This window comes from Staurois parvus, unplaced genomic scaffold (assembly GCF_062004578.1).
Source record: "Staurois parvus isolate SC_StPar_1 unplaced genomic scaffold, SC_StPar_1.0 ptg001456l, whole genome shotgun sequence".
NCBI lineage: Eukaryota > Metazoa > Chordata > Amphibia > Anura > Ranidae > Staurois > Staurois parvus.
The window spans coordinates 191,659-205,000 of record NW_028319252.1 but is presented as its reverse complement, the minus strand read 5'-3'; the positions used below and the strand labels follow the sequence as shown (position 1 = coordinate 205,000).

Sequence of the window (13,342 nt, the reverse complement as noted above, 5' to 3'; positions counted from 1 at the left end):
AGATAGATAGATAGATAGATAGATAGATAGATAATAGATAGATAGATAGATAGATAGATAATAGATAATAGATAGATGGATAGATAGATAGATAGATAGATAGATAGATAGATAGATAGATAGATAGATAGATAGATAGATAGATAGATACAATACGGCCAAAATTGTAGTATTTCAAATATATGTCAATATATTTGGGAAGAATATTTTTTAAAAATCCGAAGAATATATTTAAAAAATATTTTTCATATATTTTGTAATATATCAAAAATGCATTTCAACATGCAATGTGTGTGTATATATATATATATATATATATATATATATACATATACATGCAGTTTATATATATATATATATATATATATATACACACATTGCATGTTGAACTGCATTTTTAATATATTACAAATTATCTGAAAAATAGTTTTTTAAAGAAATATTTTTTAAATACATTCTTCAGATTTTTTTTAACAGATAAAAAAGTAATCTTAACATATACTTTTGCATATATTTGTAAAAGCATACCAAAAAAGTAGATTAAATGTATTTTTAAAGACATACAGTATATTTGAATATGTACTTTTACAAATATTTTGCATATATTTTGTAATAAAACTGCATTTCAAAGTACAGTATGTATATATATATATATATATATATATATATATATGTAAAAAACAAACATAAATATATATTTATTTATATATGTTTGGGTCTTTATATATATATATATATATATATATATATATATATATATATATATATTTATATAATTTATGATCTATTGATTTTTTTTATCTATTGTTTTTTTTTTTATTTTAAAGGCAAGAAAATACTGCAAATATTAGAATTATTAAAATGATAATATATTGAATATGGCCAAAATTGTCACATTTCAAATATATGTGAATGTATTTGGGAAAAATATTTTCAAAATATATTTAAAATACATTTTTCTTCCCTGTGGGTCTAGATCTGGTTTTAAATGACTCTTTACAACTTTTTATATGGTATACAGTCAATTTCAACTATGCTACGTAAAAAAAAAAAAATAAAAAATCTGCCTATAACTTTGACTGTGCTGAGAGGAGATATTCTTTTGTGGTGGTGTATGTACATCCTTTGACATTCACACGCATGGGAAGCCAACATATGCACAATCACTGCCAACACTGTACACCATAAAGACGGGTAAACAGAAAAGATGGAGAAAGATTTTTGTAGGAAAAAAAAAAGAACAAAACGTTAGCCACTATGATGCTAAAAACGTCTAATGAGCTTTGAAGACAGCATGAAGCCCTATGACATTTTCCACCTAGGAAGTCCCAAGAGCTGCCATTGACCACGAGGGCACGAGACAAGGAAATCGGTGGCAGTGACTCTACAACAAAAACATCTGCAGGCGGTAAGATCCACACATTTCTAGAATTTCACAATCGGTAGCCGAATTTGAAAATTTATGTATGAAATGCAGAGGCCGAAATACAATGGAAGATCTTTTGGAACATCACCTGAACCCAAAGATAGATGTTAATGGACAGAAGCATTGGACATTGTGTAGCTGCTGAGCGGAAAAATAAAAAAATACATACAAACATTAAAACGAAAAAAAAAATAAGGGTAATGAGTCGGGAAACAAAGAAAATTCAAAACAAACGTACAAATAATAGAAAGAAGAAAGCAAATAAGTCAGAAATTAGAAAAAAAACTAACATGGCATTACTGGTGGCTGTGGCCGACACTTCTGCCGAGGACAGAACTCCGCACTTGGAACATTTGAGGGTCATGCCGTAAAGAGGCATTGTCATCTGACTGCAATTGAAATCAAAAATACTGAAACAAAATCAAAATTATACTTCAGTTTTAAAACAGAAAAAAAAAAAAAAAATAATTCAATAAGTCTTAAAGAAGAACTAAACCAAAGACACTTCTCTTTGTTCAGAAAATAATTTTTGCTTGCCGGTCGTTGCCAGGGGTTCAACAACAGGAACTATCGTTGGTCGCTGCCCCAAATTATTTGAGATGAACACTTTTAGATAGATTACAATTGAAAAATAGCAGGTACCATAGCATAATAGACAATTTTTTTTAATTTTTTAATTTTTTTTTAGTTCCTTCTTTTGGTATATAAATCGTGTTTTCATATATTTTGACGAGGTGTTATGATGGTAACTTCCAGCTAGCAAAAGTTCATTTTGAAAAGCGTGGTCTTTAGGCACCTTAGTTGGTTCATGGCTTCAAAATTTCACACGGGTACCATCAAGAATACCCCAAACCTTTACTGTAAAGTAATACATTTATTAAAAGTCACTTTGGAGTTCACAGATGAGATCCTCGTATTTTTTTAAGGAACGCTAGTGACTCTATTAATAAAAAAAAAAAAGACGTTGGTGTATCTCAGAACATCAATGCTCCGACCATCGATGGTGATGTTTTGGTAAATACGGGCGTGTAATATGTTTAGTTCTACTTTAAGTCCAGGATCTTTCAAGATCTCCGGAATATTTCAGCAAAAGGTTTTTGCTCACCCATCCCAGGTCCTTCAGATATTAATATGGAAGAGACTATTAAATATATGTCACCTGATTCCCGTCAATGCTTTCCTTGACAGTGAAGACAACAAAGCTGTTGAATGAACCAATGGTCAAGAGATCAATCGGTTCATAAGAGCCCAGTAAAAAAAAAAAAAATTTGTCAATGGTCTTGAGGGCTTCTTCTCCAGATCATTAAAAAAAAATGTGTCAATGGTCTTGAGGGCTTCTTCTCCAGATCATTAAAAAAAATGTCAATGGTCTTGAGGGCTTCTTCTCCAGATCATTAAAAAAAAAATTGTCAATGGTCTTGAAGGCTTCTTCTCCAGATCATAGAAAAAAAAAATTGTCAATGGTCTTGTGGGCTTCTTCTCCAGATCATAAAAAAAAAGAAAAATTTGTCAATGGTCTTGAGGGCTTGTTCTCCAGATCATAAAAAAAAATGTCAATGGTCTTGAGGGCTTCTTCTCCAGATCATAAAAAAAAAAAAATTGTCAATGGTCTTGAGGGCTTCTTCTCCAGATCATAAAAAAAAATTGTCAATGGTCTTAAGTGCTTCTTCTCCAGATCATAAAAAAATGTGTCAATGGTCTTGAAGGCTTCTTCTCCAGATCATAAAAAAAAATGGCAATGGTCTTGAGGGCTTCTTCTCCAGATCATTAAAAAAAAATTGTCGATGGTCTTGAGGGCTTCTTCTCCAGATCATAAAAAAAAAATTGTCAATGGTCTTGAGGGCTAATTCTCCAGATCATAAAAAAAAATATTGTCAATGGTCTTGAGGGCTAATTCTCCAGATCATAAAAAAAAATATTGTCAATGGTCTTGAGGGCTTCTTCTCCAGTTCATAAAAAAAAAGAAAAATTTGTCAATGGTCTTGAGGGCTTCTTCTCCAGATCATAAAAAAAAAAAATTGTCAATGGTCTTGAGGGCTTCTTCTCCAGATCATAAAAAAAAAGTTGTCTCATCTGTTTATTACCATTTAATGCCAAGGTCTATTTTGTTTCTGTACGTAGCACAATCCCGTTACATCCAAACCAGATGGGAACATGAACACCGACTTTTAAGTTTGGGTGTTTTTTGTTCCTCTCGGGCTTCGAATGGCCTTGTAAACAGATGACTTGCAAACAACAGTTAATGCTCAGTCTCTTCTATATTAAACCATATCATGAACAAATGAACAAAGTGATTCTTGCGTCTTTCCAGTGCCTCGAAAACACACACACGGAAAAAAAAAAAAACTGGCGCCCCATGCTCCGTTTACCCCTTCACCCCTGAGTAATTAGCCTGTTCGTACAGAACGCGTCAAAAGCAGCCAAATAATGACTGCACTTCTTGGAATTTCCAACCAACAATGCTCCTTTTCAAACCCTTAGTGGAGCTTAACTTTTAATTAAAAAGCTTTCCCAATAAACAAAATGGAGAAGTTCAGGGATGTGAACTGCAGCTGAATACAAAGTGTGCGTGAGTTTCAAGAGTTTCCCCTTCTCCGAGCTCACGGAATTTTAGGAACACAAAAGCACTTTAATGCTTCATGTGAAGAGCGCTGTTGTACGTCGTCGACGAACCTGGACTTTCTCACAGAGTCTTGAAGGAGGCTCTCAGGAGTGAAGGGGTTAAACAAGGACAAGATTATTTTTTTTCTCTACGATTTGGCAAACACACGAAGGATTAAGGAAAAAAAAGACATGGTGTCTTGTAGGGATGGAAAGGCTTTTTTTGATCGCTCTCTGTGGTGCCCCCTTAACAGGAAATCAGCGACAAGCTCATGGTCAACTGCCATTTTCTATTTAATATTTATAAAATGACCATGGTTTGTCCAGTTAGGATTTCAGTCTAGGTCAGGGTTAGGCAACCTGAGAGCCGCAGGTTGCCTACCCCTGGTCTAGGTGATGCAAACCAACAGAATAAAAGATGTTACGCGATTCGAGGGTTCGGCTGACTGCCTCGTAATGTTGTGCTCAGCTCACCAACCCGGATTGCAAAATGTGATCAAATTTTGAGATCAGCTCACCCAATTGGTGGATATAACTGAGCTTCAAAAGATCTCTATCTGTTCTACAACTGGAGGAAACTCCAGTCCCAATCTGCCAGACTTGAATGCTCACCAGGTCTAAATTATGAAAAAATTGGTGATAATTATCCCCGAGAAACAAGAAAAGCAAATAATTTCAGAGATTTCCAAGGGACATGTGAACATTGTAAGCCTCGGGTGAAAATAACAGGAAGGTTTTGGGGTAAGTTCGTTTTTTCACTCTGGACAGACTGATTCACATTCATAAGAATCTCCACCCAATGGTTCGATATGGAAGAACCGTCAACAGACCGGGTGGAAAACCCAACACCCCAGTTATTGGATGCTGGCCTCTTGTAAACACGGCATGGAAACGACTTCTTTTCATTCTACTTTTCATAAAATGTAACAACTATTTATTTTTTTTTTAGAATGTAACATTTCAAAAATGCACTTAATTGCAATCTAAAGGAAAATATGACATTTTGGAACAAATTCGGTTGGAAAACAGTTTGGATTTCTATTAATTTTTTAACATCTTGCATATTGCCCAATGGTCATCTGCAAGCGACAAATAATGTGTGTCCTGTGCAAAATGTACAATTTCCCTTAGAACCCGGGCCTTGTACATGAGGCGGGTCCGAGGCGATTTCCACCATCTTACGCTTTCAGTCATAAAAGAGATCAAACGACACAATGTAACCTTCGAAACATTACTGAAGAGATCAAGGCGACCGAGCAAGTGTGGAGAGAAGCTATTGGTGGTTGGCCGCTTTAATCTCTTGGTGGTGATTTTGGGCAATCATAAGCTGACTGAAATTGCCGTTTTTCCAGTGTGTAGGCAAGCAGTGTCAGTGACACCAACGCCACATCGACCTGCAAACAAATACGATCACAAAAGACCAAAAATTGACCCCTGAAGTATGTAGAACATTCCCCGGATGTATGAAGCAGGAACGTGATGGGAAGGGATGTAGGGGTGTCCTGGACGGTCCATTGATGCTGGGGAATCTACTGTTGCTGGGAGGGGGAAATATTTTGTGGGGGGTCTATTGTTGCTGGTGGGGGGTCTATTGTTGCTGGGGGGATCTACTATTTAGGTTGGAGTCTACTGTTGATGGCTGCCAGGAGATTAATTGTTTTGGTGGGGGCTCCTTGTTGCTTGGATGGTTGTAGTGTTTTGTTTGGGGGGGTATTTTTTTCAGGGGGGTTATTGTTGCTGGAGGCATCTATTGTTGCTGGTGATAGGTCAATTGTTGCTGGGGGGATCTACTATTTAGGGAGGGGTCTATTGCTGATGGCTGCTGGGAGATGCATTGTTTTTGATGGGGGTCCCCTTGTTGCTGGGTGGTTGTAGTGTTTTGTTTGGAGGGGTACTCTGTTTCAGGGGGGTTATTGTTGCTGGAGGCATCTATTGTTGCTGGGGATCTATAGTTGCTGATGGGGGTCAATTGTTGCTGGGGGAGCTATAGTTACTGATGGAGTCAATTGTTGCTGAGGGATCTACTATTTAGGGAGGGGTCTATTGTTGATGGCTGCTGGGAGATGCATTGTTTTTGGTGGGGCTCCCTTGTTGCTGGGGTGGTTGTAGTGTTTTGTTTGGGGGGGTATTCTGTTTCAGGGGGGTTATTGTTGCTGGAGGCATGTATTGTTTCTGGGGTGGATCTACTATTTAGGGAGGGGTCTTTTGTTGATGGCTGCTGGGAGATGCATTGTTTTTGGTGGGGCTCCCTTGTTGCTGGGGTGGTTGTAGTGTTTTGTTTGGGGGGGTATTCTGTTTCAGGGGGGTTATTGTTGCTGGGTGCATCTATTTTTGCTGGTGATAGGTCAATTGTTGCTGGGGGGGTCTACTATTTAGGGAGGGGTCTATTGCTGATGGCTGCTGGGAGTTGCATTGTTTTTGATGGGGGTCCCTTTGTTGCTGGGGTGGTTGTAGTGTTTTGTTTGGAGGGATATTCTGTTTCAGGGGGGTTATTGTTGCTGGAGGCATGTATTGTTTCTGGGGGGGGGGGGTTCCACTATTTAGGGAGGGGTCTATTGTTGATGGCTGCTGGGAGATGCATTGTTTTTGGTGGGGCTCCCTTGTTGCTGGAGTGGCTGTAGTGTTTTGTTTGGGGGGGGTATTCTGTATTGTTGCTGGAGGCATGTATTGTTGCTGGTGATAGGTCAATTGTTGCTGGGGGGGTCTACTATTTAGGGAAGGGTCTATTGTTGATGGCTGCTGGGAGATGCATTGTTTTTGGTGGGGCTCCCTTGTTGCTGGAGTGGCTGTAGTGTTTTGTTTGGGGGGGGTATTCTGTATTGTTGCTGGAGGCATGTATTGTTGCTGGTGATAGGTCAATTGTTGCTGGGGGGGTCTACTATTTAGGGAAGGGTCTATTGTTGATGGCTGCTGGGAGATGCATTGTTTTTGGTGGGGCTCCCTTGTTGCTGGGGTGGTTGTAGTGTTTTGTTTGGGGGGGTATTCTGTTTCAGGGGGGTTATTGTTGCTGGAGGCATGTATTGTTTCTGGGGGGATCTACTACTTAGGGAGGGGTCTATTGTTGATGGCTGCTGGGAGATGCATTGTTTTTGGTGGGGGTCCCCTGTTGCTGGGGTATTTGTAGTGTTGTCCAGGGACAGGAAGTTGGGGTAAATCTCGGTAGTGGATCCCCAGATAGCAGCAAATACCTGACAAGGGATCAAGGAGCCTCTAGCAACCCTCTGGAGGAACCCTAAGGTCCCACAGAACCCTGGTTGGGAATAGCTGGTCTAGATGATAGAAGAGGCTTCAGTGGGGGAGCAGCAGTCAGACTACAAGCTGCTCTTCCATACATTATCCTCATTAGGGCTCCATCCTCGGATGCATCCAATGTGATCTTCCAATATACTAGAGTGTGGCAAGTTCTTCTACTTAATTGACTACCACGTCATCATTCTCATGGCTCTTTGAAAGAGTTGTTGCATCTCGTCTTATTTCCAGACTTCAGAAGACGCAATGTTTTCAAAGAATCCTTAAAAACAGCTCTAAGTACACCGTTGTGTTCATATATAAATAGCTTATAGGGAAAGAATTTACTAATCCTAATTGGAAAATCAATGGCGTATGTTGTGAACAAGTGGTGATGCTGACAGGGCCCCTCTGTTTATGGAAGAATAGTCAGAAAAGCAATCTTCCCGCGTCACCCTGGCCTCTCTCCTGCTGATATTTATATCCCTGACAGCAAAGCTCTGATGTTTCCAGGTCTGTTAGTCAACAAATACATGTTTACTGGCTCCAAACTGTCATGGACTTAGTGTACCGATGGCCCTCATTTAATTCAAAGCCTTACGTACTTAGGTTAAAAAAAAAAAGAAAAAGGCAGACGTCCATCGAGTTCCATCAATAGAAAAAAATTTCAATTTAGAAATAGACACCAAACATACAAAAAATAACAGTTTTTTTCCTTCAAAAAACCTAAAATCACAGAAGAACTTATAAAAGAAAACTTTTACTTTTCAACATTTCCACCAGATCAAAACTTTTATATTAGATCCTCCTAAAACAACCTGAAAACACCCCATTGTTCAGCTTGTTCAGGTTTATGAAGGTTACCACAGATACCGTCCTACAAACGCCGACATTTATATCCATTCATAGTGTTGATTCTTGCAGGACCTAATTCTCCAGTCTTCCAGACTCAATGTTCTTCCATAGAAGGGACACAAATGTTACACATTATGAGATTTTGTTCATTTTTAGATGGACCAGAACGTTTACATAAAGCCATAGAAACTGTATGTCCTTGGCCAACCGGGCTGCAAAATCCAAGGAATATCTCCCAAAGGAGACCGACCATGCGTGTTCTGTATGTCCATGGCCAACCGGGCTGTGAAATCCAAGGAATATCTCCCAACGTAGACCGGCCATGCGTGTTCTGTATGTCCATGGCCAACCGGGCTGCAAAATCCAAGGAATATCTCCCAAAGGAGACCGGCCATGCGTGTTCTGTATGTCCTTGGCCAACCGGGCAGCAAAATCCAAGGAATATCTCCCAAAGGAGACCGACCATGCGTGTTCTGTATGTCCATGGCCAACCGGGCTGTGAAATCCAAGGAATATCTCCCAACGTAGACCGGCCATGCGTGTTCTGTATGTCCATGGCCAACCGGGCTGCAAAATCCAAGGAATATCTCCCAAAGGAGACCGGCCATGCGTGTTCTGTATGTCCTTGGCCAACCGGGCAGCAAAATCCAAGGAATATCTCCCAAAGGAGACCGACCATGCGTGTTCTGTATGTCCATGGCCAACCGGGCTGTGAAATCCAAGGAATATCTCCCAACGTAGACCGGCCATGCGTGTTCTGTATGTCCATGGCCAACCGGGCTGCAAAATCCAAGGAATATCTCCCAAAGGAGACCGGCCATGCGTGTTCTGTATGTCCATGGCCAACCGGGCTGTGAAATCCAAGGAATATCTCCCAACGTAGACCGGCCATGCGTGTTCTGTATGTACATGGCTAACCGGGCTGCAAAATCCAAGGAATATCTCCCAAAGGAGACCGGCCATGCGTGTTCTGTATGTACATGGCCAACCAGGCTGCAAAATCCAAGGAGGATCTCCCAAAGGAGACCGGCCATGCGTGTTCTGTATGTACATGGCCAACCAGGCTGCAAAATCCAAGGAATATCTCCCAACGGAGAGCGGCCATGCGTGTTCTGTATGTACATGGCCAACCGGGCTGCAAAATCCAAGGAGGATCTGCCAAAGGAGACCAGCCATGCGTGTTCTGTATGTACATGGTCAACCGGGCCACAAAATCCAAGGAATATCTCCCAAAGGAGACCGGCCATGCATGTTCTGTATGTCCATGGCCAACCAGGCTGCAATATCCAAGGAGGATCTCTCAAAGGAGACCGGCCATGCGTGTTCTGTATGTACATGGCCAACCGGGCTGCAAAATCCAAGGTATATCTCCCAAAGGAGACCGGCCATGTGTGTTCTGTATGTACATGGCCAACCAGGCTGCAATATCCAAGGAGGATCTCCCAAAGGAGACCGCCGACCATGCATGTTCTCTATGTACATGGCCATCCGGGCTGCAAAATCCAAGGAAGATCAACCAAAGAAAACAGGCCATGCATGCTCTGTATGTACATGGCCAACCAGGCTGCAATATCCAAGAAGGATCTCTCAAAGGAGATCGGCCATGCGTGTTCTGTATGTACATGGCCAACCAGGCTGCAAAATCCAAGGAAGATCTCCCAAAGGAGACCGGCCATGTGTATTCTCTATGTACATGGCCAACCAGGCTGCAATATCCAAGAAGGATCTCTCAAAGGAGACCAGACATGCATGTTCTGTATGTACATGGCCAACCAGGCTGCAAAAACATGACATTCCTGTGTTTTGTATGTACACATTTTAGATGTATCTCCCGATGAAGCAGATCTCAAAACTGCAAGAACCAGCACTGTACAAATTGATATAAATGTTGCCATTTGTATGAAGGTATCTGTGGTGAACAATAGGATATGAAGGTAAAATCAGAAACATAAATCCTTTGATGTTGTAGATACGTTGAATAGTAAGAATTTGCTTTTATGTGATTTTAAGCAATTTTGTAAATAAAAATGTATTTTATTGAACCGTTTGTACATTTGGTACCTACAAAGTCCCATACTGGTATACAGGGAGTCCCCGGGTTACAAACAAGAGAGCCTGTGTAGGTTTGCTCTCAAGTTGAATTTGTAAAAAGTTGGAACAGGTACATTGTTTATAAGTGTAACGCCAGCGGAAGAAAAATATTTGTAAGTGTTGTATAGTGTAGGGAAGGATTGACTGCCATGCAGTGATATGGGATGGCTGACAGGTCCGCCGGACTATAGATGGCAGCGTGAGGGGAGCAGCAAGATGGCCGCCTGGCAGTTTCTGGGAGCAGCATGACGTCGTGCTGCCTCCATTCTTAACTACTTGCCAACCGCAGATAGCCAAATGACAGCTACACTGCGGCCGGCCAGTTCTGGAAGGACGTCATATGACGTCCTCCCAGAACGCGCTCTCCTGCACACCCCAGGGGGAGCACCCCTGGCGATCTCTGGCGATATGGTAAAAGGCCAATCACAGTGACCTTTTACCACGTGATCAGCCGTGTCCAATGACACGCTGATCAGAGGGAAATGCAATTGCAGGTTCACGGCTGCACTTTTCTCACCCTGTCAGATCGTGAGGAAAGTACTGCCGAGAAACGGCAGTTGTCAGAGCAGGGATTGGCACTGATGAACAGTGCCCTGATGATCGGTGCCCAGCAGCGCCACCCACCAGTTTCGCCCACCTGTGCCCAGCAGTGCACCCACCTGTGCCCACCAGTGCCCCCACCTGTGCCCAGTAGTGCCCACCAGTGCCACCCACCGTGCCCAGAAGTGCCACCTACCTGTGCCCAGCAGTGCCACCCACCATTGCCCATCAATGCAGCCCAGAAGTGCTGCCAGTCAGTGTCACCAGTCAGTGCCCAGCAGCTGTGCCAGTCAGTGCCCAGCAGTTGCGCAAGTCAATGCCTAGCAGTGCTGCCAGTCAGTGCCCCGCAGTGATGCCAGTCAGTGCCACCTATCAGTGCTGTCTATCAGTACCCATCATCAGTGCCACCTATCAGTGCCACCTATCCATGACACCTCATTAGTGCTGCCTATCAGTGCTGCCTATCAGTGCTGTCAGTGCCAATCAGTGCTGCCTATCATTGCCCATCAGTGCTGCCTCATCAACACACATCAGTGAAGGAGAAAAATTACCTGTTTGAAAAATTTTATAATAGAAACAAAGAAACTTTTTTTTTTTCAAATCTTTTGCAATTTTTTTGTTTATAGCGCAAAAAGTAAAGTGCCCAGCGGGGAGTAAAACCACCAAAAGAAAGCTCTATTTGTGAGAAAAAAAATGATAAAAATGTCATCTGGGTACAATGTTGCATGACCGCGCAATTGTCAATCAAAGTGCAACAGTGCTGAAAGCTGAAAATTGGCCTGGTCAGGAAGGGGGTATAATGCCCGGTAGGCAGGAAGGGGGTAGAAGTGCTCGGTAGGCAGGAAGGGGGTAGAAGTGCTCGGTAGGCAGGAAGGGGGTAGAAGTGCTCGGTAGGCAGGAAGGGGGTAGAAGTGTCCTGTAGGCAGGAAGGGGGTAGAAGTGCCTGGTAGGCAGGAAGGGGGTATAATGCCCGGTAGGCAGGAAGGGGGTAGAAGTGTCCGGTAGGCAGGAAGGGGATATAATGCCCGGTAGGCAGGAAGGGGGTATAATGCCCGGTAGGCAGGAAGGGGGTAGAAGTGTCCGGTAGGCAGGAAGGAGGTAGAAGTGCCCTGTAGGCAGGAAGGGGGTAGAAGTGCCCTGTAGGCAGGAAGGGGGTAGAAGTGCCCTGTAGGCAGGAAGGGGGTAGAAGTGCCCTGTAGGCAGGAAGGAGGTAGAAGTGCCCAGTAGGCAGGAAGGGGGTAGAAGTGCCCTGTAGGCAGGAAGGGGGTAGAAGTGCCCTGTAGGCAGGAAGGGGGTAGAAGTGTCCGGTAGGCAGGAAGGGGGTAGAAGTGCCCTGTAGGCAGGAAGGGGGTAGAAGTGTCCGGTAGGCAGGAAGGGGGTATAATGCCCGGTAGGCAGGAAGGGGGTAGAAGTGTCCGGTAGGCAGGAAGGGGGTATAATGCCCGGTAGGCAGGAAGGGGGTATAATGCCCGGTAGGCAGGAAGGGGGTATAATGCCCGGTAGGCGAGGGGTTAAGTATAAGTCGAATGTAAGTCGGATGTTTGTAACTCGAGGACCGCCTTTCCATGTGCCTCCTATCACTTTGGTTGCCCTTCTCTCCAGTTCTCCGATGACTGATCGGATATTCCAGGCCTGTGGACATTTGTTCTCTAACGTGACACTTTTAGGACGATATAATTGTTTCTTATTGTTATACAGGATTTATTCACCGTCTTTAAAACACAAAAATCTGACATGAAATGTGAAGTTGATCTGTAGAGGTCAATCGTTCATTGTGATACAATTTTGTCACAGTTGGGTTTTCCTATCCCAACAGCAAGTTTTTACCATGCCCCGTCCGCTGCGACCTATGGAGGGACTAGTGGAGGACTATTATTGTGTTTTCTCCCTTTTGGAGTTGTAAGTTGTAGGATACAATGAGTAACATTTCTGAAGTTCTCCTCAGCCAGAGAATGTAATTGGATTGCGTCTAATAATTCCCAAACTGTGTTCCAACGCTTTTTCGGACAGGTCACCGCGGAAGGTGGGAAAACAACAGGCGGTCCAAAGAAAATAATAGGTCAGCGACACCCAATGTGATCAAAAACCAGAAACACGTGAAAAATAAATATTTGGAGGAAATGAACTGCATTCTTCTTGCATTCTCGGGTCTCTATGCTAAGGGGTTATCTGGACCCTTTCCAGAGTTCATGAAGTCGTGCTGCCAGTAGCACCTGTTTGGAGTCGGTCACCTTTCAGGAACGATAAATGGCCCCCACATGGGAGCGACACGCCTGTTCTCGGTTGTATGTTACTACTCATTATCTATTTACTCGCTCCGTTCTCATCAACAATACCTGCAGTTTGAACATCTAGAGCCACGATGTCACGGCATATCTCCTACGCCTTTGGTGTTTAAACAAAGTGACCCTGATGTGTAACGATGTCCTTCGTGTTCGAGTCGAACGCGTCGGCAAGCGTAGGGTTTGTTCAAATTTTGGTGAGTCAGGTTCATGACAATCAGGGCCGTCTTTAAGGAGGGGCAAAAGGGGCAGCTGCCCTGGGCCCAGTCATTGCTGTGGGGCCCAACGCAGCTGCTCACACTTTCCAACTATCCCAGTT

The 13,342-nt window shown here is 42.8% G+C and overlaps 1 protein-coding gene across 1 annotated transcript in view; it reads right to left on the bottom strand.

Annotated features, from left to right (window-relative positions):
• Positions 1-13,342, bottom strand: part of LOC149435879 (adhesion G protein-coupled receptor B1-like) — a 160,108-nt gene that overhangs the window by 3,134 nt on the left and 143,632 nt on the right. The window contains exon 9 of the mRNA XM_089662335.1: positions 1,717-1,815. Within this exon, the coding sequence (XP_089518461.1) occupies positions 1,717-1,815 (99 nt within the window). The remainder of the gene's footprint in view (positions 1-1,716; positions 1,816-13,342) is intronic.